Consider the following 27,587-nt stretch of genomic DNA (forward strand, 5'->3'; position numbering starts at 1 on the left):
CACTCTCTTCATGTGAGCAGCCTCTCAGCTTCACTTGTTTCTTCTCTGGTTGGAGTTTCAGCAGCTCCAGGAGGATGGAGGTCTTTCTCTCTGAGAGGTTTATGGACCAGACTGCAGGAGCTGACTGGAAAACTGGCTGTAATGATGGAAGGACACTCAGACCTGTTTTAGTCTCACAGTCCTTCATATGAGAGTACAGATCCAACAGGAAGTTAATCTGATAATCTTCATCCATGCGTCTCTCATGAAGAGGGAATGTCTGATATCTGCACACTGATGCTAACAGCTCCAGGATCTTCTCTCCTGTCTGCTGCTCTCTCTCTGCTGCTGCACAGAACAGACTCACAAAGATCCTGACTGCTCCATGATGAAGTGACCACAGAGGAAGAACACTGGAACAATAAGAAGGAAACATTTAGAGATGATTTGATGTGAGCTGCACAAAAACAGCCACACACTGCTGATGGACTCCATGTTGTATATAATGAAAGTCCATTTTAAAGCCATCTTACATCAGAGCAGCTGAGCATAGTATTTAGACTGTTTCTGACTCACAGTCAGTGTTGGGAAGGTAAGTTTTCAAATGTATTCCACTACAGATTACAGATTACATGCCCCAAAAAGTATTTTGTAACGTATTCTGAATACTATGGATTACAAAATATATTATCATGCTTTTTACAACTACATTAATGTCTCATTGCTGTGTGATTTATTACTATTACTGAAGGTTACTCACCAGACCAAAACCAACTCGACTTAAAATTGATTTCAAACCTAAAACCTTTAGTGAACAATGAAACAAATAAGAGTAAACTGCAATCATTTACTGGTAGCAATAAAATAATCTACGTCTTAAGCTCTGTCCACACCTGTACAGCTTTTTCTATGTGTTTGGGCCTTTCGTTCACACGTAAACGGCATTTTGAATAATCTAAAACTGAGATTTTTTAAACTCCTTCTTTGCATTTACGTGGACGAGGAATACGGGGTTCATCACGCAGCGTCAAAACTTGTGCGTCTTTTTTCACGTCTTACTATCTGCAGTTTTTACACACTTACTCAGCAGGTACTGTCCCCCCATTTAAAGGCAGAGGCCTCATTATTTTATGTGTAAAGCGGACCCTCGTTTATTGCGGCAGTTAGGTTCTAAAATATCCCGCGATAGGTGAAATCTGTACAGTAGTCAGCTTCATTTTTTAAAGTTATTATAGATGTTTGAAGGCTGTAAATAACCTCACTACAAGCTGTACACTTTCCTCAGACAGGTATGAACATTTTCACTCTTCTCTCGCTTGTTTAAACACAAAGTTCAAACCTTGTTAGAAAAATAAGTCCAGTATTATAGAAGAAACCAAAGATCAAACCCTGTTTTCAGAACATGGGAACAGCTGCAGAGAGTTCAACATTAATGAATCAATGGTACAGAAGTAGACGAAGCAAGAAGAATGAGTCAAGTTTGACTCCTCTGACTGTTTGGCTTTGCTTAATGCGTCTTATAATCTGAAGAATGCGGTAACTTCTAGCTTCCTTTAGCATGTGCAGGAGTCAAACTTTTGGTGCCATAGTTAGCGTCTTCCTCAGCCTTGTGGGAGCTACCACAGGAGCCTCTGACGGTGCAAAAGGTTTCGTCGACATTGTTGTGTTTGTGGGGGAGAAACCCTACAAACAAACAGCACTGCTAGCGATCGAGGATTTATGTAAATTTGACAAGCTGAACTCGTTCTGTACTGGACAGGAGACACGGCTCAAGGTTGATTGGTAATGGTCTGCAACAAATCAGGATGCACAACACAATGCGCTGTTAAAAAAAAGAAAGAAAGATCTGCAGAATTGCACGGACCACACTGCCCATGAGGCTCCCGTCTTCAGGGCTGTGCCTGTAACACTGCTCATATTGCCTTACTATTAAAATAGTTTTCAATAATAATTTTTACAAATATTTCTTACAGCTCTAATGTGCAGCACAGAGCGCTCACACACATCTATTCATTCACTTCTTCACAGATGTTGATCATCCATTCATGTGCTCATGTTTGTGACTGATGAAGACGGCATTCGATTGGTCCATTTAGTGTGGAAGAAGAGAGAAATAGCGAATCAAGGCCCCTTTTATGTGAGTGTGGACAGAGACTGAAGCTGAACACAAAGTTTCCCCCACATTGTCACAGCTGTCATCTCTGACTGCAGGTTTAGCTTCCATCAAGCCAGCTCACACAAAGAAAGCCTGCTTATGATCAAGCTGCTTCACTCTTCAGCCGTCTGTACAATTATACAATTATATTAAAATGCATATACAGAAAAATGTTTCCACTGCTGACTTCAGGGAGCATCTCGTCTTCTGAAGAATTAATCATGTAAAGAAGAATTCATGTACCTGAGCTGTGAGATAAAAGGCAGACACTGCAGCAAACTCCTCACTTCACTCTCTTCATGTGAGCAGCCTGTCAGCTCCACTTGTTTCTTCTCTGGTTGGAGTTTCAGCAGCTCCAGGAGGATGGAGGTCTTTCTCTCTGAGAGGTCTATGGACCAGACTGCAGGAGCTGACTGGAAAACTGGCTGTAATGATGGAAGGACACTCACACCTGTTTTAGTCTCATAAGAGTACAGGTCCAGGAGGAAGTCACACCATTTCACTTTAAGAGGACTGTGTTTGTATGTGCACACTGATGCTAACAGCTCCAGGATCTTCTCTCCTGTCTGCTGCTCTCTCTCTGCTGCTGCACAGAACAGACTCACAAAGATCCTCGTTCGGTCTTCATCTGATGTCTCAGCATCAACTCTGCAACAATAAGAAGGAAACATTCAGTGATGATTTGATGTGAGCTGCATTGAAACAGCCACACACTGCTGACACACTTTGCAATGTTTGTGAGTTTAATCTGGATCTTTGTTGATTTTCTGTCTTCAGTAAAATGAAACTTTGATAAAATCAGAGTCTCTTTATTTCTTTGGAAGTCAGCAAACTCATAAAGTGAGCAGAGGATCAAATAATTATGTCACTGCTGTAAAAAGGTAGAACACTGTGAGAACAGCTGTAATACAGTGTTGTATTATTCATGTACGTCGGAGTATTTGGAGAGTTTAGATCTTATATTTGCTATGGTCACTGAATCCTGGTGTTTCTTGGTTTAATGCAGTAACGTCTGTTTTCTACAATGTTTATATGACAGGAAATGCTGTTTGCGTTGGATTCTCTGTGATGAAGGAGATGGCGAGCCACCTCTGAACCTCATCACCTCCTTAGCCTGAGCAGCTGTGCTGAGCTTTCACTGTGCCAGACGAGGAGGCCACGCCCCCTTGTTCAGCCTTCACCTGAGCTCACCTGTGTGAAAGCACAGCACCAAACAGCTTAGCTGCTGTGTTTCACTCAGGAGCACTTTGGAAGTGAAGCTGACTGGACGTCTTTACTAAAACTGACTGACTACAAACCAGAGGAGCCAACGACAGAACTTCCAAACTCTTCAACATCCCAGAGACACTTTCCTGCATCATCAGGTGACTCCTTGTGATGAGGGAGCAGCTAAAGTAGCCTTGATCGCTTCAATATCAACATTGTGTTCGTGCTGTTTACACTCGTCTGTGACGCTGTGTGACATATTCACTAGTGTTTTGTGATCATTCACATTTGATTTGATAGAAGAAGTTTCAGGACATTGAAGTTACAGCTCTGAGTGGCTCCAGCTGCTCAGTGAGTCTCTTCCTCTCTTAAAGCCTCAAACTCACACTCTGGCCCTGCTCATGTAATATTCTGCAAACCTTCAGTGAGTTATGTTTGCACTGTGTGATCAATATTTGTATGTTCTGTATCACTTGTGATGATTTGATGTGAGCTGCATAAAAACAGCCACACACTGCTGATGGACTCCATGTTGTATATAATGAAAGTCCATCTTAAAGCCATCTTCCATCAGAGCAGCTGAACAGTGCTCTTAGACAGTTACTGACTCACAACACAAACACTCAGCCTGTGTGTGAAATCACTGCGTTCTGAACTGTAACTGTTATTTTGTTCGCTGTCTGACTTTAGAGAGTCAAACACTAAACATCAACAATGCAGAAACACACAGAGGGGAACAACAACATCTACAACAGCAGCTTCACCTGCTGCTCACATCACACACCTCTCTGCTGTCTGACATCTTCATCTGCTCACTATAGAGCTGCTACCACCATCATCATCATCATGCTCAGTAAAACAAAGTCAGAGATAAAGTCCAGCTTCATGTAACTCATTCATTTACTGAGTTACGTCACTGAAGGACTCGTTGAGTTTGCTTTCATGCTGTTTCCATGGCGATGATGGATTCAGGTGTAAAGGATGTTTCTGGCATGTGTGCACTCCAACACTCTGCAGCAGGAGCTCAGTCACATGATCCTATCAAATATAAATCTAACCTTTCTGATCAGAACGTCTTTATTCTAGATGCTGATAAGCATTAAAAGTCGTCTGATATTTATAGAAAATATGAAACTTCATAGCAACAAACAGCTGAACACGTCAGTGAAACACAGGGATGGACTGAGAACGTTTCCCTCTGAAATATGACAGAGTCTGAATACATTTATAACATGATCCATGTAGATGAGGTCAAACATATGATGCTGATGACAAACAGGCAGCACAAGACAAAATCATCACTTTACAATTCATGGAGCTCCAAATATTTCCATCACTTATTTTCACAGCAAATCTTCTCTTACAGATATTTGACTCATGTGAAGAACATGTTGTTTACCTGAGCTGTGAGATAAAAGGCAGACACTGCAGCAAACTCCTCACTTCACTCTCTTCATGTGAGCAGCCTGTCAGCTCCACTTGTTTCTTCTCTGGTTGGAGTTTCAGCAGCTCCAGGAGGATGGAGGTCTTTCTCTCTGAGAGGTTTATGGACCAGACTGCAGGAGCTGACTGGAAAACTGACTGTAATGATGGAAGGACACTCAGACCTGTTTTAGTCTCACAGTCCTTCACATGGGAGTACAGATCCAACAGGAAGTCACTCTGATATTTGTCATTGTAATGAGAATGAAGAGGGAATTTCTGATAAGAGCAGACTGATGATAGCATGTTGAGGATCTTCTCTCCTGTCCTCTGTTGTCTATCTGCTACTACAATGAAGAGATTCATCAACAACTCAGTTTGATCTGAGAGATTTCCTGATGACTGACAGAAACTGGAAGAAAGAAAAGGAAACACGATGTGATGATTTGATCTGAGAACAACAAACAGAAACAAGCAGCACTCGTTGATACCGTCCTAGATTTGTCTCAGATAAATATCTCCAGCATTAAAAGTACATTAAAGCCATAAGGTCAGTACTACAGTTGGTTCAATTATTTCTATAAAGTAACTCAACTGGATTTTAAACCACAATTGAAGATCACATGAAAACATTGAGTGTTTAATAAGTAAAACCAAAGAGCATACCTGAGTGAGTGGATGTGGGGTAAATGGTGTAAGAGGAACGAGCTCGCACTTTGACAGACTCTGTGATCACAGTGAAGGCAGACTTTCACCTTCCTCTTCCTCTTCTGCAGGACTCTCACAGCTCGGTCATACAGTTGTGTTTCACTGTTGACTGGGAGATGCAGCTGATTCTCAGTGAAGTCAAGTAAACTCACGTAATCCACGTCCACCTCACTCAGAAGAGAAATGCTCCACAGCTGGCGTGACAAGGAGTCACTCCTACAGTTGGAAGGTTGGTAGAGAAATTCACAAGTTCACATTTAATCAGCTGCTGAGAACTATTATTATATTATATATGATTATTTATTATTATTATTATTATTATTATTATTATTATTATTATTATTATTATTATTATTATTATTATAATAATAGTCTATTTGTGTAGATTCATGCTGAAACTGAAGAACCATGTTCGCCTTTTTTCATGCAAAACTCCTAATTTGTGCAAAGCTGCCAGAGGCTTAAGAGGATTGACTCTGCATACGATATAAACCAGAGACGGGTGAGCTGATGTGAGTTTGCAGCCTTCAAGGTTTAGAAAGTAAATCTTAAACAAGTGTAAAATCTACATTCAAAATACGAACAGATATAGTCAGCAGAGTCACCGCAGTTTGAACAGGATGTAAGAATCATTCTGTCTACAGAAATAACACCATATAAGACACATGTGGAGCTTCAAATGTTAGAGATCCTGCAACTGGCTTTTGGGCCTGTGCAGGGCTCTCTCTTCTAGAAGATGATTGAATAAAAAGAAATATAAAATGTTTTGACCACTATGAGTCAGATTTTCTCTGTTCTATCATGGGGACAAAAGAATTAGGGTTTAATACTAATTTACCTCTTGTAGCAGTTTTTATCTCTGGTTATAAGGACAACTTTACCCTCCTAGGATGTGGCGTCCACATATGGGGACATCACATTTTGGTTGCCTAGTAGGGCTGCCACGATTAGTCGACTAGTCACGATTACGTCGACTATCAAAATCGTCGACGACTGATTTAATAGTCGACGCGTCGTTTGAAGCTTTGTAAGATCCCAAAAGACGCAGGAATAAGTAGCAGGATTTAAGAGTGTAATTGACTGTGTGCACGTTAGCATATGCTACTTCCGGTGCGGAAACTCCTGTGGGGAGCTCTGTTTCCGGTGTCCTATTCGCGCCCTCTTTACGTTCCAAAACAAGTTAAGCAAATGAATGAATCAAGCGGCGATTTATATTTCTATAGATGTCTTGGGCATTTATCCAATATATCTGTAAATGATGTTCATCGACTTGTCGATATTTTTTCCCCCCAGCGTCTCAGAGCAAAAGAGAAAAGGGATTCAAATGTTATATTTCTCAGTATCTGTAAGCAGCGGTCCCTCGTTTATCGTGGGTGTTATGTTCTAAAAATAACCAGCGATAGGTGAAATCAAGTAGCCAATTTTATTTTTTGACGGTGCAAAAGGTTTCATGGACATGGTGGACATACAGCACTGCACTTCAGAGTCACACCGCGATCGATGCAGCGATTCTGTACTGTACAGGAGAGACGTCATGGAGGAGATCGTCTGCAGCGATCAGGACGCAGGACACAATGTGATGTAAAAAAAAAAAAAAAAAAAAAAAAAAGGATGCAAACTTGCACCAAAAAATCTGCGAAACAGCGAGGTGAAATGTGAACCGCGTTATAGCGAGGGACCACTGTAATTTTGAATATAAGTCACAACATACCCTTCGTAAATACTAATGTATAGAAACCCTTACCAGCAATCATTCATTTTTTGTGTGGCTTTTTTCACGGTTTGTTAACATGCTGTGTAGGTGTGTACTTGACGAGCTGATATCGACATAACGTGGAAACATCTGGTTTGACTATTCTTCACCTGTAGTTTCACCTGTCCGTTTTAGAGTTTTGGACATGATCTTGGAGTATATCTTCGCAGTAGCGATTGACCGCAAAGTAAAGCTACCGGAAATGTACAACCCCACATCCGGTCTCAAACCAGGAAGTTAGCATTTTGTCGTGCACAGGGTCAATAACGGACTGAAACAGAAGATGGCAGCACTGCATGTACAAGGATGCCAGCTGCCGTTAAACCCCGAAGAAGAAGAAGCTGTGTCCCAGAATTCATAGCGCAGCCCTGCTCAGTTTCCAACAATGGCGGCAGCTACTTAGTTTTAATATTACTCTTATTATTCTTTCTGGGTCACAAAATAAACGTTTAACATATTTTCAGGCGGAAATGTAGCTGTGTAAACCTCAAATATCTGCTCAGTTTATCAAGACACCACGTATTTTCAAAAGCGCTCCGACGTTTTCACAGACGTCTGTATGGGCTCAAAATGTGGTCATAAATATTTTGTACTTGTAAATCAGGATTTGTATGTGTAATAAAGATTTGTGCGTGCGTAAAAAAGATTCGTGTGTGGACTTAGCCAAAAAAAAAAAAAAACCCTGCAAGTTACAAGTACGAATTTTGACCCTATTTTTCTTCCTTTCATTTGATTGGTCAATGTCATGTCAATCACAAATGTAACAATCCAATCAGAGAACAGATGGGTTTGGCTGTCGGAGGGGCGCTTTTTTTGAACTGAATAAAATTGAACTGAATAAATTCTTTACAAATCCTACCATGTGGATTCATGGATTTTTTTTTCACATTCTGTCTCTCACAGTTGAAGTGTACCTCTGGTGCAAATTACTGACCTCTGTCATCATTTTAGGTGGGGGAACTTGCACAATCGGTGGCTGACTAAATACTTTTTTGCCCCACTGTACGTGTCTGCCTGATAACTCAGGAGTAACAACTACAAATTAATTAATTAATCTGGGAGATAGCTCTGTTACTCTAACCTTACTTTGGGTTGTCTTTAGCACTGCTCATGGCCTCTGATCGTGAAATTAACTTCACAATAATTATGAGACCATGGGTCAGTGTGATGCAGTGGTGCTAGTTTACAAGTTAAATGTGCTTCAGTTGAGACTGAAAATGTCTTAAATAAGTAATAAAATTTCTCATTCAAATGACAAACGTCCAGGTAAAAGTTAGTTAGCTTTCTGGGATCCCCTCACCTGGATTATTATGTATGCACCAAGACTAAAGAATAATGTTACCAAATACCTAAAGACTACGTACAAACTTTCTGCTGTCTACAACTCACTGGAAACATGATGAAACAAAGCTGAAACAAATCCTTCTCACTACTATGTTTTCATTTTTCACTTTAAGAAAAACACATACTGATCTAAATCACTGAATGCTTTACATTTAAAACATTAAAAACAGATGTACAGAACCCTTTAACTTCAGATCTAAATGTTCTCACTTACCTTTGAAGTTTGCTGAGGCATCCCAGCAAAGGCCTCATTCCCTGTTTTGATACTGTTGTATCCTCCAGGTTCAGCTCTATTTTCCTCTCCTGACTCTGGCTGATTACATAGGCCAGAACACAACACTGCTGAGGATCAAGAGTCTCTCCACTCGCATCAATACAGTAGTCCAGTTTATCCAGGAGGCAGAGGCAGGCATCAGGTGACTGAGACTCATAGAGGCATTGACATAAGAACATTAAGTCCACTTCACAGTCTTCACTATCACTACAACCTACAAAGGTGGTCACCAAGTGTTTGAAGAACCAGTCAGACGTGTCTCTGAGCTGCTGAGGAGGAAGGAGACTTTCTAACAAATCAATGTTCTTCTCATTCAACAGTCCACACAGGAAAGGGACCAAGTGTTTCATGTGTTTGCTGCCCTGAACCAGACACTGCTGTAGAACACATCTGGTCTTCTCTGGATCCTTTAAGACCCACAGAGCTGCAAAAAACTCCTGAACCGTGTAGTGGAGAAAGGCACACAAGGGTTTCTTTACAGTTGGGCTGATTTGAATCAGAAGCTTGCTCAAAATGGCCAAATTAGCACAGCTGTCTAGTTTGGGCAGTGATGTTAGGTTCACATTTTTTCCTTCTGTTGCACAAAAAGCTGCCTGAGATAAAGACAGTATTGCATCCCATTTAGTGCTTTCATTTTCAGGTGTCTTGGAAACATTTCTCTGATTGCAGAAATGGAGGATATTGAGGTATATTTCAGTAACTGTGCAGGGATGTGGAGAGAAATCTGAGCCCTCAAAGCTAAAGCAGGCGACCACCATCAGGGCGTACATGGGGACGTGGCAAAGAGAGAATAACTCCAGGTTACACAAGACTTTGTTGAAGTGATCCTCACTCAGATTCTTGGATAAGTACTCTCTGATGCCCTGCTCACTGAAGCCTTTCACTTCCACTCTGAGACAGTCCCAATCCAACAGGAAGTCTGCTGACTCCACCTCTGGTCTGCAGGTGATGATGATCTTTGCTTCGGGTAGAAGGGTCTTCTGTATGAGCTTAAACACCACAGATGTAGAGCCAACATCTGTAAATCCATCAAAAATGATGGTAACACTGTCAGCATTATCCTTTATGTCCTCTAAGACCTCATCGTTGCCTTCATCTGGTTCACAGAACACACTGAAGAGAAGATCCTCCAGTTTATGGACCTCTGTGATGTTGGGTGTTTCTCTCATATCAAAGTAGAACATGTAATCCAGACCTCTGTTATCTTTCTCTGACCACAGTTTCAACATCTGATGGACCACAGCTGTTTTCCCAGTTCCAGGTTTTCCTACCAAAAGGATTTTTCTTTCATATGTTTTCAGGAGTTCACTGGGAGAGGTTCCATGTTTGTCCTCAGGTATGTACGTTTTTAGTTTTTTAGGTCGAAGCTTCCTGCTTTTCTTGATCTTTGACTTTTTTATTTTGGATGCTGAAGCCTGTCCTGGTGTGTCTAACACAAGCGAGGTGTAGGACAGGGAGCTCTGCTTGTTTAACAAGACTGCTTTACTTTGGGTCCATGATCTTTCTGAAATCTTTTGAGCTTCTGATTTCAGCTTTTGTTGGTATCTGTGACACGGGCTGGGGCCTGAAAGAAAGGAGGTGTAGGAGGGAAAAAAAAAGCAGAACAATTTAATGTCACTGATGTGTCACTGGACAGCATCACAATATGGATGGATTAAAAATCATCAATGCGTTAAAATCATTTCAGTTTAAAAAATACCTTGTACATCCATGTTAATGTCCTCCCTGAAGGAAAAGCAGCTGATCCAGTAGTTGAGGTCAAACATGTTGGACAGAGAGGACGATGACTCTGGATTTTCTGCAAACGACAGTGATCTCTCTCCAGAGGTTCTCCTTGTTGTGTCAATAATCCTGAGAAACTCATAGCAAGCTTCTTCCCCCATTTCTATAACATAGTCTACAATTCTTCTGGTTTTGTCAAATCCATCACTCTCTGACTTTATTTTATTCACATCTTCCTCTGAGAAAAATCCTCTCGTGGACAGGTTCTCCACAATCTCAGTGAACCCCTTTAATGTTCTCACCAGGTGGTCTCTGGCACTCCTGACGTAATCCAAGGCTGACTGAGATGCACAAGCCATGATCTTTACTTGCTGGATTTCAGAGGTCCTGTTCAGAGAAAAAAAAAAAATCAGGGTGAACAACGTGGATTTCAAACAGTGATTTATGCTTTGTGGCATGGAGTGTTCGGTTAAAGCAGGATAAAGCTCACCTCTCTTTTTAATTATCACTGCTGTGCAAACAGATGACACTGGTTAGTCTGCACCCCAGGATTAGAAATCTGGTTGGAAAACAGGCAACATTTAGTTTGTGTATTGGCCCTAGCAGGGCCTCCTACTGAAGTTGCCTGTGTGTGCGTGTCCTACCGAAGGTCCTGTCTTAGGACTCCTATCAGCAATTAAAGGTATTTAAGGCCAGAGAAAGATGAGCTCTGGTGCCAGATAGCTGTTTTTGGTGGGTGCAGCTAGTGAGCTGTGTTCGGTGACTAAATTTTTTTTTTTTTTTTTTACTTTTCAGTTTACTGACCTACGCCTGAGTTTTGGGCTGGTTTCCTTTAATGCTCACCTCAGTGCACTATATGGGTTCTGGAACTAGCCCCCAGGAGAGGGGACGAGGAGATTTAGGAGACGTTCAGAGTTCATTTTTGGATTTTTTTTTAAATATAATTTAAAAGAAAAGGACAGCCAATATTATCTTAAGATTAGTTACCATAACAACAACTTATCTTAAACACATTTAAACACTTGGTTTTAACACTTGAAGACCAAATTCTTTACATTTTGAAGCCAAACTTGGTCATTTTTAAAATGATCTTGAGCCATAGTTCTCCATGATTTCTAAAGCCAGTAGTGTGTGAGAATTGACTGAATTATAAAGATAGCAAAGAACCGTTAGATTTCAATCCTCTGTGCAAAACCATCTAGCAAGTGTCTGATTGACAACTGCTTCATTTTTCAGCATGCCAATAAACCCAAACACTCCCATTCCGGGTTTGAAAAACACAGTAAAGCACCATCAGTCACAGACTGACCATGGACTGGAGGATCATCTTGACGGAGAACCAAACAAAAGGCAGCCAACATCCAAAGGAGAGCTTTGAATGTTCTTGAAGAAGCCTGCAGAACTAGTCCCGAAGACTAGGGACGTTAAAAAGAATGGACTAACCAACTAGTCTAAAACCAACACACACTCAGATACCAAGTTAAAGCTTAGCCTTGATTAATGTCAAACACACATTAGACATAGTCATTGGAAAAGATGAATACTATCTTTCAGTAATCAGTCGTGCTGCTTAACTGTATTAACAATCAGATTAAACAAGTAGTATTTCTGGTACGGACTATTGGCAACAGCAAAGATTAGCTGACCAGGTCACAGACGTTCCTCCTGATGAGCAAAAGTTCAGACTATAGGGGGAAAAAAGATGGTCATACCAAATACTGACGTTCTTTATAAAGTCATTATTTAGAATATTCTGCACATTTCCATGAACCACTGTAGCCGTTTTCCATTTACCAAGAACATTTTAAAGAAACGAGGGCTGGCTCAAGACTTTTGACAAGTACTGTAATATTTCAAAGTATCAACTTGTTGAACCGATGTTATTTATATATATATATATATATATATATTTTTTTTTTTTTTTTTTTTTTTTTAAATGGGTCTACTTTATTTCTAGAAAATGTCAGTTTCATTTATGTGTATAAACATATGGAGCCATATTCTTGCTACAGAACTGCTACAAAAAACAGCAATGCAGTATTTAGCATGAAAATAATTTTATACTGAAATAAGTAGCAAAGTACTTATGCCCTGCATTTGCAATGTGTCTAAGAAGTATGACGTTAAACTGTACCACTGATTTTTTGCCATCTATAAACCTGTAAATATCCCAGCACCTTAAGTAACATTAGTAAAGCGAAAGTGAAGGTGGTTCCAGGATTCTTTGTTTCAGAGCAACACGGATCACTTTTTTGCCTCAGTTTAAACAAAGATAACAAAGCCAGTCATTATTTTTAAAAAGAGCCCAAAAATATCAAGAGGAGGAAAAACAAACCTTGTAGATCTTCTCAGTTTAACTCATCTGCAGACAGGCCCACTCAGAATGTGCACCTGCGCACTCTGATAACCACGTGGCCGCTGTTTTAAGGCACAATCTGCAGTTTCTGAGTGTGGAAAAGAATCCGGTCTAATGTATTACGACAGTCTGCAGACTACAGAGTGAATTAAACCCGGTTTATTATTGCTGCCGTTACTTTGACATTTATCTTTGTGTAAAGTATTAATGGCAGTCTTCCTGGACTCACATGTAAGAATGAGAATAGTTTTATTGATCACAGGGGGAAGTTTATGAACATGTGCTGTACGCTTTCACTTAAACTTCTAATCACATTAATCGTGATGTTAGAGTTAACAGCCCGACAGCAAACGCACAAAAATGATGACGCAGACTTGTAATTTGCACCGATGTGTTTTCTAAATTCGCAGCACTTGTTGACAGACACGTGACGTCCACACAGCGAGATTTTAGTCTAAAAACATATTAAAAGTGGATTCTCGTATTCACGAGTCCGCGGCGTCCTTGAACACACCGGGCCGTTTTTAACCCGCACTTGAAACTTTCAAACGTAAATTAAAACCAACGAAAAATGAAAAGTGAGCAATGAGCTTACACCGAGGTAAACAGGACGGTGTCAGGAAGACACACAACTGACCTGAACACTCAACATCCCGCGAACGTGACAAAGTTTCAGCCCATTAGGAAGCAGGAACAAAAGAGACTGAAGATAATCCGGGTTTGACCAGAATCACGTCCCACAAGAAACAAACAACTTTCCTCCAACTTTTTCCTTCTTCTTCCTGCTCTTCTTCTTCTTCTTCTTCTTCTTCTTCCTGCTCTTCTTCTTCTTCTTCTTCTTCTTCTTCTTCTAAATGTTATTGGCGGTTGGCAAACAACAGAATGGTGCAATACCGCCACCATCTGGTATGGAGTGTGGTCCAGAACGTCACTTCAGGATTAGATGCTATCATATAAATGTGTTTGTCTAAGAAATCTAATATTACCTGATGATCTTTACTTCGTGAATTGTTTCTAAGTAAAGCATTTAACTCTAGCTTCACTTTGAGGTTTTGAGTCAGTCTTCTTTCTTCCACATGGTCTTGACACTGTAACATAACATGCAATGTTACAGTGTTTCCCCTAAACTGAAGTGTGCTGTTTAACCCAGTGTGATCAAATCTGACATGTGAAGTGTTTGTTTCTTCTCTCCTCCTCCTGTCTCCTTCTCATTTCTCCAGTTTTCTTTTGGATTAAAAAACACTGTCATTTCCTTTCTTTCTCATGAATTAGACATTTATGGCACACTGCAAACTGCATTAAATCCATGCCTGTGACGCTTTGCTATATAAGTGGGATTTGTTATTCGAACGAGTGTTAATCGGCTACAAGCTGTGAGCGCAGTGCAGTGTAAAACTCTTCCTTCAGTCCTCACGCTGAGTGTTTAGAGGCGAGCACACTTGTTAGTCTTCAGTGATGAACTGAATTGATCTCAGCACATAGCAAGTCACTCTCTCTGCTGCATCTACAACAAATAAAAGTGAAATATCTGTGAAAATGCAGCTTTTAATGAAACTGTTAGATTAATGCCTGCATGTTACATTGTGGTATTATCTGCTATTATGATCTGGCAGTAAATAATATGTTGTGTTTATTGCGCATTGCACAGACCAGCTGCTACACACAAATTTCAGGGTGGTGTGGAACGGTTTTACTGATGCACCGCTCCTCCGGATCAATCTGAGTCCTAATCTTCAGAAGCCTTTAACCTCACCTCTGCTGTTAATAACGAGCCCGAGGGCTTTGGTAGCTAGTATAAGATCCACATTGGCTTTAGAAATCTTTCCCGGGGTAACTCCCTCCCCAGGTGGTTGTCAGCATTCCTTAGTCACCTTTACTGGTTATTCCTCCTTCGCCACAATGGGATGAATTTCTACAATGACAAAATCCTGTTACTGCTAATGTAACTAACTATGGTTTACACTCACACACACACACACACACACACACACACACACACACACACACACACACACACACACACACACACAAATTACATATGCTGTATGCATTTTGTTCATTCCTAAGCTGTGAGTCTACACCAGCCATAGTCTTTAGTTATTAACATTTGAAAGATTGAAGGCAGGTGAAAAGTAAAAATTCGCTTCCTTTCCAGAAAAACGCAAACTTCAGAAGTACACCCTCCAAGCTTGCGATAAGCCAACATTACTATTACTTGCCATGTTCTTGGCAGCGTTTGACTTGTTTTTGGCGTTTACATGTGGGCGGAGAGATTTTAAGAACGGAAAGTCCCCGTTTTCATAAACACCCGTGTGCGTGTGGACGTGGAGGTGTGGCTCTCTCCGTGGAATATGAGACAGTCTCGGTGAACAGCAGCTGCTCGGCTGTTTCCGTGTTCGTTACTTTTTTCCTGAACTTTGTGTGTGTGGACCGTCTCCGTGTGAAGCTCCGTGTTCAGGTAACGCAAGGAGTGTGTGATGTTTGTGATGTTTCCCTGTGTGCAGCTTAGTTCACGGTGACGGACTCGCAGCTCAGACTGCGAATACGGCACCGCAACGAGGCCGTGTTCGCCATATTGTGTTAGTTTGTGCGATCGCGTTTGGCACAACACCAGAATGTAGACACACTGAGCTCCGGACGGGACTTTATCTTCACGGTGCTGCCAGAGGGAAAGACGGACTCAATCATTACTTGTTATAAATACGACTTTTTTGGATTACACACAACGACCTGTGAGTAAAAATACTGCGTCACACTGGCTGTTCTCCTCTAACAGGAAGTCATCGTCTGTAAGGACGGTTGTTACGACACTTGTAACGTTTGTAACTCGGACAGACCGAGTAAGACTGATAAATATAATATAAAATGTAATAATCATATAAAACTGGGAATAGAACTTTTCAAGAGTGGGATCAATAAACAGATATGATAACGGCACAGATATCAGTAAAACCTTTAAATAGAAGCAGAGCAGCTGCTGGCAGCTTCCTCTGCCTCACACTGCTGTCTGACTGCATGCAGCTGACACTGAGAGGAAGCAGGAAAGCAGCCGCTGATGTTTGGACAGCACAGTGATGGAAAGCAGGGTTTCAGTTGATGTGCACACGAATGATTTGTGTTTCCTCTGCAGGTAGAAAGTGTGTGTGAGCTGATGTGAATTGAGCAGCATGGATCAGTGTGAGGACAGAGAGGAGGGAGCCCCTCCCTCTAAAAGCACTCTGTGTGGGGAACATGAGAGCCAGACCAAAGCTCGGAGGTGAGATGACCATCTCTAACTGTCCATGACTCTTCTCCATGTCACAGCTCAGCACTCACATCACACTCAAAGCTCCAATAAACACATGCTGGATCCATCCTGTAGTGTGTGGGAACATATAACGCAGTGAAACATGCAGGGTGTGATAAACACAGCCAGGCTCCACAGAACATGAGAGGACAGTTTAGAGGTTTGATCTGGTTGTGAAATAAATCATTCAACCACAAATCAAAGCTGTAAATAATGAATCCCTTCTTCTTCTTCTTCTTCTATCCTGGTTATTTTTCTAGCATCAAACATCAACAAATACCAAACAAGTGGCTCAAAGAGCAGATTTTAAAAAATAACGATAATTCTTAAAATTTTCTTAATATAACTTTTTCTTCTGAGTAATACATGCTGGAGGCTGGTGATGCCTGCAGGGGAAGAAAAAAGGCTAAAGTATATAAATACTCATTATTTCTAACATTTATTAGCAATTTTACATGAATCATAACACAAATGAGTTTTAGAATGAAAGAAATGTATATTTACTAATGTAACACCAGCTATCATAGTTATCTCACTCCTAAGGTAAGGTAAAGATGTTCAATATTAGAGAGAGGCGCCAATGATGATCGTCTGTGAGCAGCTCTTGGTGAAAGTGGGGAGGAAGAACATGAAGAGACCTCCTACAGGTCAGATGTCTGTGGAGAGAGAATCTTCTGTGAACAATGATGTAACATGGTTTTCTCTCCATGTCTGCCAGAGTCAGTGGGAGAACCTGTTGGCCTCATGTCCTCCAGAGGTTTTCTGAATCCAGCTGTGTGTCTCTGAGGAGTAATCAGTCCATAGAGCCTCCGCTGTTCTTTGCTCCAGACATGTAAGCTGGAACTGAGTCCTTAATGCCACATTCGTGTGTTCAGTGTTACTTTTCATTAGCTTTGTGTACCTACAGCATGTCAGCTTTATGTGTTCTTACATAAACATAAAGCTGTGCATCAGAATCAGTCAGCAGCTTCAGCCTGCAGATAAATGTGTGAACAAAATAAGAAATATAATCACGACAGTTGATCAACTCCGTGTGATCCTGAGACATTGGTGGGAAAAACTTTCTTCATCAGTCTGACTGACAGCAAAGAGTTAGAGGATGAAGGGTTTAAGTGAGGCTGCAGAAGAAAATAACTGTTTGTATTTATGTGAGATGGTTTGAGGAGAAGTTCAGCAGGTGGAAATTCACACTGTAAGTAACTTAGAGATAATTAACAAAGTTTAACAGAAAACGTGAGCATTATATTTCCTATGACTTTGGAGAGAACGGTGAAAACAGTGTGTGGGTCCATCTGTAGGGCAGCGTCATGGTTCAGTTTCAGAAAGGAGAAGGATTAGTTTCTGTGCCTGCTAATAACAGAGTAATGAGCAGAAATGACTCGAGTATTTGTTTGTAAATCATGCAGAATTGTTGTTGTTTATAATGTGGTTGCATGTTTTTCTGAACACAAAAATATTTTTTAATTGAAATCTTAATCTTGATCCTGGGACTCGATCTTTCTGTCTGCTGCGATCCGCCTCAGACCATCAGACTATCCTGAACCTGATCCCAGCTGTGTGTCCTTAAAGAGTAATCTGTCCATGGAGCCTCCACTGTTCTTCAAAAAGCAGATTATTTCAGAGATGGTGTAAGTAAACATCAGCTCATCTTCTTCCTCATCTGTCCTCATCTTCAGAATCATGCTATGTCAACAAAACTGAATTGAATAAACTTGTTCTTGGTGGTCTACTTCTTTATCTGGCAGACATGACAGACCAGGCTGCTGTGAGCCTGATCACAGCTGTGTGTCTCTGAAGAGTGATACCTCCATGGAGCCACCGCTATTCTTCAAGAAACCAGCATCAACCTTTAGAGCAGGAAAACCAAAGAGGTGAGCTCTCCTGGAACGTCCATTAGAGCTGTCGCTATAATTACCTGGTTCCCTGTACTCGGGTTTAAGCTGATATTTAGACCTAAAATGGTTGTAAAGATTAATGTGAGTGTTAGTGGGACGTAGCAGTGAGACCTGAAATCAGATTTTGGAAGTTCGGTTTAACTAAGAGACTCACAAGTAACAGACACCAAAACAATGCTCAGAGGTGGTTAAAGCTCTGAGGCAGAACTACAGAAGGCCTTTTATGCATCTCGGTCTACTCTCAGGGTTCTGGATTGTTTTTAACATTTAATGGTTATTCATTTTTAAACTGTATACATTTATGATCTAATTTTCTCTGGGATGGCTCATTGTTTGCTTACCAGGATCTGTCAAAGAACTGTCTTCAAACAGACACGTAGCTGTGAGTCTGTGAAGAGTGATGCATCCATGGAGCCACCGCTATTTTTCAAGAAAAACGTTATACCCTTAAAACCAGGGAAACGAAGGAGGTACGTTTTCCATCAGTACCGTCTCATTAAGTGGCTGTTTGCTCTGTACTGAGGTGTAAGTAGGTATCTACGGTATACTAAAAACACCTCAGGGTAAAGAATAATCTGAAGAGCAGTGTTAGTGTAGTGTGTGTGAATGTCTGTGTGAATGGGTGAATGACTGAACGTGTAAAGCACTTTTGGGTCCTTAGGGATTAGTAAGGCGCTATACAAATCCAGGCCATAGTGTATGTGTTATTTCACATAACAGCGAGACATAAAATCAGGTAGAGGAACTCCAGTTTGAGCAACACAGTCACAAGTTTGTTCTTCAGATACCAAACATTACACAAAGGTTCATAAAACTCAGATCTAACATATTAAAAGTAGTCATGACAGCCATGATCTTCTGGCAGAACTTCTCTAAAGTATGAACATATCAGTGCAGACGGAGCATTTACAACCATTAAACATAAAGTGGTAATTAGCTGAGTAAAATTTATTATGCAAAGAACGAGATCTCTAAAACCCCAGATAAGCTTCTCAGTTTGAAACGAAACCCTTAGAGATGCCTTTAACACCAGTTTAGTAACATACTCTGGGCTGCATACTTTTAAAAACAGGATTAAAAAATAGTGAAATCTGAAAAATCTTTTGTGACTAATTTTATTAAAGGAAGAAACATGTGATTGGCATTCATTCAGGAAGTTTCACAGAAGTTTCAAAACTGGTTTCAAGCAGGAAGCATGTGAGACTCAAACAGGACAACAAGACAGAGAAATTAGAAAAATGAGGGTTTAAATACACATGAGATAATTAGAGAAAGAGACAGCTGGGAAACAAGGTGCAGGGGAATGGAATCGACTAACGAGCAGGGGGTGGAGAAAACTGAACATAATGCACAAGAGACTATGAAAATAACACACTGCAGTTTCATGTAAACATGTTGTGGTTTTCCCTACATTCAGGTTGAGAGTGTCATAATATGATGGTGTTGCTTTGACTGCACAATCCCACGAAACGATATAGAAAATATGTAAAATATATCAGCTGTGAATAACTTCCTAATTGCATTGTATAAAAAGGAATGATTGTCTGTAGGTGCAGGGAGCGCTGTTTGCATAGTCGCTCATTAAGACCAGGTTAATTCTGTCCATTTGCAATTACAATTGCTTAACTAGCTAACTAAATAGATTCTGCACATGAGAAGAGAGTCTGTATTTGCATTTGGACTGTCCCTTTCACACTGCAAATTTTTAAATTTAAACAAATCCCAAAAGTGTTAAACTTAGATTAGCCACAACTTGAGTAAGCAGGCATGACTAATTTATTTGAAAGCATAAATGGCACATTAATAACCAGGTGACCATTTTACATGGCTGGATGTGTATGTGGAAAGATAGTGTAATGTAATTCTTCATGGTTCCTCCACAGAGTGGACCAGCAGAGCTCAGAGGTTCCCAGTGGTCAGTCTACCCAGCAGCATCAAACACAGCTGGACTCCATATTTATGGTCTGTATATGTACAACAACTACTTTTACATCTATCGTGTTCACAATCATCTCCATGCTGCTCTTTGTAGAGATCTGATGTTTGGCTCCATGATTTCAGTCTGATTGGCTCATTCATAAAGTATTCTGTTCCAGCTGCTGGAGGACAACATCATCACTTTTGTGAAGGACGAGCTGAAGAAGATCCAGAAGGTTTTGAGTCCATATTATGAAGGCAGTGAGATGGAGGATGAAGCAGTATTGCATTGTGAAGATGAAGAGCAATGGAGGAGCAACAGAGAGGCAGTTCTGAAAATCACAGTCAACTTCCTAAGAAGAATGAAGCAGGAGGATCTGGTTGACCGTCTGAAGAACAGTGAGGATTTCTCTGAAGATTTTCTTTTGCTGAGTAACTGGAACATTTACTAATGTTTCAAAAGAGGGACCCACATGTGTTGAAATGCTAATGATTTAGGGCATGAAATTGTTGCCTGAACTTTCTAAACATTTGGTTGGTATATTTGGTCTGTTGTTCTTTTAGGAACTCCCAGCAGAGTTTGTCAGCAAAACCTTAAATCTGCACTGAAGAAGAAGTTCCAGTGTGTGTTTGAGGGGATCGCTAAAGCAGAAAGCCCAACCCTTCTGAATCAGATCTACACAGAGCTCTACATCACAGAGGGAGGGACTGCAGAGGTCAATAATGAACATGAGGTCAGACAGATTGAAACAACATTCGGGAAACCAGACAGACCAGAAACAACAATCAGACAAGAGGACATCTTTAAAGCCTCACCTGGAAGAGATGAACCAATCAGAACAGTGCTGACAAAGGGAGTGGCTGGCATTGGGAAAACAATCTTAACTCAGAAGTACACCCTCGACTGGGTTGAAGACAAAGCCAACCAGGACATTCAGTTCATATTTCCATTCACTTTCAGAGAGCTGAATGTGCTGAAAGAGGAAAAGTTCAGCTTGGTGGGACTTGTTCATCACTTCTTTACTGAAACCAAAGAAGCAGGAATCTACAGCTTTGAAGACTTCCAGGTTGTGTTCATCTTTGATGGTCTGGATGAGTGTCGACTTCCTCTGGACTTCCACAAAACTACAATCCTAACTGACCCTAGAAAGTCCACCTCAGTGGATGTGCTGCTGATAAACCTCATCAGGGGGAAACTGCTTCCCTCTGCTCACCTCTGGATAACCACACGACCTGCAGCAGCCAATCAGATCCCTCCTGACTGTGTTGGCATGGTGACAGAGGTCAGAGGGTTCACAGACCCACAGAAGGAGGAGTACTTCAGGAAGAGGTTCAGAGATGAGGAGCAGGCCAGCAGGATTATCTCCCACATCAAGACATCACGAAGCCTCCACATCATGTGTCACATCCCAGTCTTCTGCTGGATCACTGCTACAGTTCTGGAGGATGTGCTGAAAACCAGAGAGGGAGGACAGCTGCCCAAGACCCTGACTGAGATGTACATCCACTTCCTGGTGGTTCAGGCCAAAGTGAAGAAGGTCAAGTATGACGGAGGAGCTGAGACAGACCCACACTGGAGTCCAGAGAGCAGGAAGATGATTGAGTCTCTGGGAAAACTGGCCTTTGATCAGCTGCAGAAAGGAAACCTGATCTTCTATGAATCAGACCTGACAGAGTGTGGCATCGATATCAGAGCAGCCTCAGTGTACTCAGGAGTGTTCACACAGATCTTTAAAGAGGAGAGAGGACTGTACCAGGACAAGGTGTTCTGCTTCATCCATCTGAGTGTTCAGGAGTTTCTGGCTGCTCTTCATGTCCATCTGACCTTCATCAACTCTGGACTCAATCTGCTGGAAGAACAAAAAACAACCTCCAAGAGGTCAAAACCAAGATACTTTACAGAGACACATTTCTATCAAAGTGCTGTGAATAAGGCGTTACAGAGTCCAAATGGACACCTGGACTTGTTCCTCCGCTTCCTCCTGGGCCTTTCACTGCAAACCAGTCAGACTCTCCTTCAAGGTCTGCTGATACAGACAGGAAGTAGCTCACAGACCAATCAGGAAACAGTTCAGTACATCAAGGAGAAACTCAGTGAAAATCTGACTGCAGAGAAAAGTATCAATCTTTTCCACTGTCTGAATGAACTGAATGATCGTTCTCTAGTGAAAGAGATCCAACAGTCCCTGAGATCAGGAAGTCTCTCCACAGATAAACTGTCTCCTGCTCAGTGGTCAGCTCTGGTCTTCATCTTACTGTCATCAGAAGAAGATCTGGATGTGTTTGACCTGAAGAAATACTCTGCTTCAGAGGAGGCTCTTCTGAGGCTCCTGCCAGTTGTGAAAGCCTCTAAAAAAGCTCTGTAAGTACATAGATAGCATTTATTTATGAATGAAAATGATACAAAGTAGCTTACAACTATAGAAAAGGTAGAACACTTTTGTATTTTGTTTGCCTCTTTAGGCTAAGTTGCTGCAACCTTTCAGAAAGAACCTGTGAAGCTCTTTCCACAGTCCTTTGTTCCCAGTCTTGCAGTCTAAAAGAGCTGGACCTGAGTAACAACAATCTGCAGGATTCAGGCGTGAAGCTTCTCTCAGTGGGGCTTGAAAGTCCTCAGTGTACACTGGAAACTCTCAGGTCAGATCAAGAGCTTTTTAAACTTACATTTAGATAGGAAAGACATGGTTATAGCTTACTGTCTTTCTCAGTTATTTTAAGTATAGTATAATTATTTTTTCAAAAAACGTTAAAAACATTTGCTAAATTTGTGGGACTCTAGTTTGTCAGGCTGTCTGATCACAGAAGAAGGCTGCACTTCGCTCGCATCAGCTATCAGCTCCAACCCCTCCCATCTGAAAGAGCTGGATCTGAGTTACAATCACTCAAGAGGCTTCGGGATGCAATGGCTGTCGGCTGGAATGAGTGATCCATGCTGGAGACTGGAAACTCTGAGGTATGGAGAGTCTTGTGACAGCCACACATGCATAGATAGAGAACACACATTAAGATTAAAAGTCAAGAGGATCAATTTCACTAAATAGTTTTGAAAAATTATTATTTTCATGAATACTTGTGCAAAGAAATAAAGAAGTCTGGTGCATGGGCAGTGACCGTGCAGCCTTCCTGAAGCATTACGCAGAGGTTTTTGGCCCACACATACCCCAGTCTGGGTTATCTTTGGAAAGTTTAAATACAGTGAAGTGGATAAGAGTTTTTTGTCATAATCTTGGCACACTCAATTTGCTGGTGGGATTGTAGCATGAGACAGGTTATTTTAATGTGTTTCAGGTGAGAGCAGTACACAAACCTTATAGACATTTTGATAATTACAGGTTAATTTAAGCTGCGTCTTTGAGTTCATTAGTATAAGATCAAATAAGGAAGCTAACTGAAGCTAGCTGCTATAAGTAATGTGGAAATGTTAACTTTGTAATTGTGTTCTTCCTGTCAGCTATCATGTCTGAAGGCAAATGGAAACATTTGGAGTGTAACAAGCTATAAAACTAATGTTAGTCCAACCCTTTTAAATGTTACGTTTTCTGGAGTGCACAAATTTGAATACAGAAGACAGCCAAGGTACAGAAATAGCTGCAGAAACGCATCACCTACAGCATGTTCCAGATGGTTACCGCTGTAAAGATGCTGAAAACTTTCTGACAACCAAAGAAATGTGGATTGTAAGAGTCAGAGTCCTATTTGTAAGATGCAGGACCTTTCTATTCCCGTTTTGTTAGCAAAGTCAGTGTCTAACAGTGTGTGAATGAGAGCCATGTAATGTCCATGTGTGCATGCTGAAAGAGACTGTGCTGGTCTGACCCCCCCTCCTCCTTTCAGGGTGGAGCCTGCTGGAGTCCGATGGTTGAGACCAGGTCTGAGGAAGTGTAAGTGTGTTTTTAATGTGGTTCATGAAAACAAAGCAGCACACATTCAACCATCTTCAAACTGTCACATCACTCATTCACATCTCTGATGTCAGGAGTCATCATCAAAGTGTCAATCAATGAACAGATGATGGATCAATAACTGCAGCTGGATTGTGTTTGTTCTCTCCATCAGATTCCTGTCAACTCACTATCGACACAAACACAGTGCACAGAGAACTCAAACTGTCTGACAACAACAGGAAGGTGACACGTGTGTGGGAGGTTCAGTCATATCCTGATCATCCAGACAGATTTGATCAGTATCCTCAGCTCCTGTGCAGAGATGGTCTGACTGGTCGCTGTTACTGGGAGGTCGAGTGGAAAGGAATGGTTGATATATCAGTGAGTTACAGAAGAATCAGAAGGAAGGGAGACAGATATGACTGTGAACTTGGATTTAACGAACATTCGTGGAGTCTGAGCTGCTTTGATCATGGTCCTCATGCTGTCTGGCACAATAAGACAAGAACAACAACCTCCTCCTCCTCCTCTGTCTCTAACAGAGTAGCAGTGTATGTGGACTGTCCTGCTGGCACTCTGTCCTTCTACAGAGTCTCCTCTGACACTCTGATCCACCTCCACACCTTCAACACCACATTCACTGAACCTCTTTATCCTGGGTTTGTTTTTGGGTCAAATTCTTCAGTCTTTCTTTGTGCAGTCTAAAGGCTGTCCTCCTTTTACAGAAACACTTCAGAAGTCAGCTTTTCAGCATTTTTAAACAGGCTGTTTGTTAAAGGTTTATTTTATTGTTCACGTGTGATGTAAGTATACAGTATAGTGTGGATATAGAACTGGTGTTCCTTCTAATTAGTTTTGTTGCTCATATTTGTTGTTGTGTATTCTCTCCTGTTCCCTTCAGGCACTACAATATCGAAGATCAAACGGTACACAATTTTTAAATTCAATTCAGAATGTCTGTATGGTCTCCTGAACCTTCCTCCAGTATTGATTATATATTATTTAATCAGTAAGCATTCTTTCCACAATGATTCATAGATGTTCTCACTATCAAAATACTCTAGTTATGTTTTATCAGTCTGATTGCTAACTTTTGCTAAAGCTGACACTGCAGACATCTACTGGATCCACTCTGACGTATGTAATCCTCTAACTTATAAGTAATTGCACAATATACCAACAGTTACATTGTTAGGGCCCTGAGTTAGTTAATTGTTTTTTATTGTCATTTTAACACATTGGATTTTAATATGGAACAGCAGTGTAATCTCAAACTTAGCACTTTAACATCAGTGAGAGGGTGGTTGAGAAACCAAAATCAAAGTTTTTAAAAATTATTTTGCAATCTGAAAGTTAATTTAATATTTAATCATTTAATTTTAAATGCCGGGACATCAGAATTGTATAAAATCTCTTTTTATGGTTTCAATTATATGTTCGGTTCAGTTACTTGATTTTGTGCTGAGAAAACTGTGTATATGATGTAAAATAGAAGCTCAGCATTTCACCTTACAGACAACTTTGGTACCTGTCAGAAAGCCCACTCTGTCCCTGCTAACAACAACATTACTGGATTACTTTTTGAAATGAAAGTAACTCTAATTAAATTTATTGACATGGTTCTAATCAATGTTCCCTCTAAGCTGTGTACGTGCACAATTGCGCACTGCTGGCACTGTCTCTGCACACAGAAAACCTGTGTTGCACACAAAAATAAAATCTAACCTGAATTGAAATTGAAATTAAAACTTTAACACTGCAATACAGAATTGTTAGTCAGTAAGTGACTGGTTGCTCCAGTATGGGATAAGAACAATGCCACCTTATCCCACAGTCCAGCCGATAATGCGATTCACATTCGTATATACGCAGCTAAGTGTCGACAGGCTATGACAGCGTCCTTATGTGCCGACACCGGTGTTTAACTAGCAAAGCGGCTGATGTGGAGTGAAGCCACGTTAATGACAACGTGTACAACCATTGGAGATGTGAGCAGGACAGACGGAACAATTGACGGAAAACGTTTGTACCAGTTTTTAAATTGTGTTGATCGGCCAGAGTTATGATAAAATATCTGCAGTGTTTGGTTTTCTTCCTGAATACTATGGTTGTTTATATTTACTGTCGACCAATCAGAAAATGATATGGCAATGCGGCTTTAGTTGTTTAGGAAGGGAGGAAGTTTTAGGAGTAGTCAGTAGTTTTGTTTTGTGTGTCAGAACAATGAGGCGACTGCTGAATGTTACAGCAGTGATACATTTCCTGTTGTCAGGCCTGCAGGTATCAGGCTGATGTTCTGCTTTATCTCATAGTGGACAGAAATTACTTTTTGGAGTGGCACAAATAATATGTGTGGCATCAAATTTGATGCAGAACAGCTGATTTTTCTATAAATAGTTTGAAATGTTTATTTAAAAAAATACCTTTGCTGCATTTTTAGGTAAACAGCTGCAAAAAACTTTGTTTGCAAAACTCCGTAACTTTTTTGAAGAAGTAACTATATAATTAATTTCCCAACATTGGTCTTTATTTACTGTATTTTGCAGACAGAGAGTTACAGACTCTCTCCCAGACCACAGACTCAGAATACAAGTCAGAGCTTTATATAAAAAAAAAAGAAAGTTTTGTTTTCAAAATTGGAGTTCAAGTTATTTTTACTTCCAATAGTGTTAACATACTACACAGGTCATGAACAAGATTGTTTTTAATTTTCATTGTAAGTGGGCTAAAGCAGTTAATTAAAAGTATTCTAACATAAATGTAAATGCTGTAATTTGATTATTTTAATAAACATGTAACTTGGATGGATTCGATGCTAGCGTGACCACAGTGCACACGTCTGCTGTTACTCACAGTGGTCCAAGGGACCGCTCAGGGAGTTTGTGTGTTTGCTCAGACACGTGAAAAATTTGAGGGAACATTGACTTCAGATTAAAACTTAAGAACCAATCTTTAACTCTCCATGAGGTAAACAAAAGACATTGCAACAACTTTGTTAAAGAGTGAGCAGGTTGGTACAAAGCTCTGCAAAGGAAACTCTTGGTGAAGAAAACATCTGAAGGTCACTTTTTGTCTTCTCACTGGAAGAGATGGTGTTGCAGTCTCTGCTCTGAACACCACAGGATGTTCAGAGCAGAGACATTGATACCACACATTGGCAGTGTTGGGACTAACGCGTTATTAAGTAACGCATTACAGTAACTACGTTATTATTGTGGTAACTAGTTAGTATGCCAACATCAGGAACGCATTAATCGTTACTGGGTTTATATTTAGATAGGGTCGTTATTCGTTACTTCTTGCGGTGGCTATCGCGGAGCTTCCACAGATTCAGTAAGATTAGCAAGTGGTGGAGGCCAGCAGGTGGAGGAAGGAAAGGGGACGCAGGAGGAGCAGAGACCCGAGACAGCCGCCGGTCGCACGACTGCAAAAATCGGCTCAAATGGGCCAAAAATTGCACAGTGTAAACCCAGCTTAAGGAAACAGTCCAGTAAATCAGACCTTCACAAAGTGAGGGGCTCGCCCCCTAGGGGGGCGCAGAGCCATGGCAGGGGGGGGCGCAGGATGAAAAGGGGGGGGGGAAAAAACAAAACACTTGGACACTGCTAGCATGGGCGCCTACAGAAATGCAAAGCAGGAGATAAAGCATCGCTGAATATGTTTCCAAACCAACTTCATTCTAAGGC

The 27,587-nt window shown here is 40.9% G+C and overlaps 2 protein-coding genes and 1 long non-coding RNA gene across 4 annotated transcripts; 1 reads left to right on the top strand and 2 right to left on the bottom strand.

Moving 5' to 3' along the window:
• Positions 1–238: 238 nt before the first annotated feature.
• LOC120738310 lies at positions 239–26,743 on the bottom strand. Its single transcript, XR_005696938.1, has 3 exons — positions 26,730–26,743; positions 15,596–15,598; positions 239–353 (listed from the first exon to the last, which is right to left on the bottom strand). It is a non-coding gene; the product is annotated as an uncharacterized LOC120738310 (long non-coding RNA).
• LOC120738131 (protein NLRC5-like) lies at positions 2,288–13,697 on the bottom strand. 2 transcript variants are annotated; one of them, XM_040039220.1, is made up of 6 exons: positions 13,557–13,697; positions 11,054–11,122; positions 10,541–10,950; positions 8,782–10,405; positions 5,429–5,686; positions 2,288–2,782 (listed from the first exon to the last, which is right to left on the bottom strand). In XM_040039220.1, exons 3-6 carry the CDS (start codon positions 10,920–10,922, stop codon positions 2,350–2,352), a joined length of 2,697 nt encoding a protein of 898 aa, XP_039895154.1. In that variant the 5' UTR covers positions 10,923–10,950; positions 11,054–11,122; positions 13,557–13,697; the 3' UTR covers positions 2,288–2,349. The 2 variants fall into 2 exon arrangements, with proteins under 2 accessions (XP_039895154.1, XP_039895147.1); XM_040039213.1 differs by lacking the exon at positions 11,054–11,122.
• On the top strand, positions 15,385–25,527 carry LOC120738108 (NACHT, LRR and PYD domains-containing protein 3-like). Its single transcript, XM_040039172.1, has 13 exons — positions 15,385–16,175; positions 16,924–17,037; positions 17,729–17,833; positions 17,951–18,076; positions 18,445–18,570; positions 19,984–20,062; positions 20,197–20,416; positions 20,582–21,896; positions 21,939–22,379; positions 22,481–22,654; positions 22,797–22,970; positions 23,852–23,898; positions 24,074–25,527. The coding sequence occupies exons 1-13, from the start codon at positions 16,087–16,089 to the stop codon at positions 24,604–24,606; spliced, it is 3,543 nt and encodes a 1,180-aa protein (XP_039895106.1). The 5' UTR covers positions 15,385–16,086; the 3' UTR covers positions 24,607–25,527.
• Positions 26,744–27,587: the final 844 nt, after the last annotated feature.

This window comes from Simochromis diagramma, unplaced genomic scaffold (assembly GCF_900408965.1).
Source record: "Simochromis diagramma unplaced genomic scaffold, fSimDia1.1 OVJJ01000105.1, whole genome shotgun sequence".
NCBI classification, from domain to species: domain Eukaryota; kingdom Metazoa; phylum Chordata; class Actinopteri; order Cichliformes; family Cichlidae; genus Simochromis; species Simochromis diagramma.

Bases quoted from the DNA above. Each gene is read 5' to 3' on its own strand.
- LOC120738131 (XM_040039213.1), bottom strand. From the start codon at position 10,922: ATGGCTTGTGCATCTCAGTCAGCCTTGGATTACGTCAGGAGTGCCAGA. The intron at 5,687-8,781 runs GTAAGTGAGAAC...TTCCAACTGTAG, and splicing joins TGCCTCAGCAAACTTCAAAG to GAGTGACTCCTTGTCACGCC. The intron at 2,783-5,428 runs GTATGCTCTTTG...TTATTGTTGCAG, and splicing joins CCCCACATCCACTCACTCAG to AGTTGATGCTGAGACATCAG.
- LOC120738108 (XM_040039172.1), top strand. From the start codon at position 16,087: ATGGATCAGTGTGAGGACAGAGAGGAGGGAGCCCCTCCCTCTAAAAGC. The intron at 17,038-17,728 runs GTAAGCTGGAAC...GATCCGCCTCAG, and splicing joins CTGTTCTTTGCTCCAGACAT to ACCATCAGACTATCCTGAAC. The intron at 22,655-22,796 runs GTCAGATCAAGA...GTGGGACTCTAG, and splicing joins TGTACACTGGAAACTCTCAG to TTTGTCAGGCTGTCTGATCA.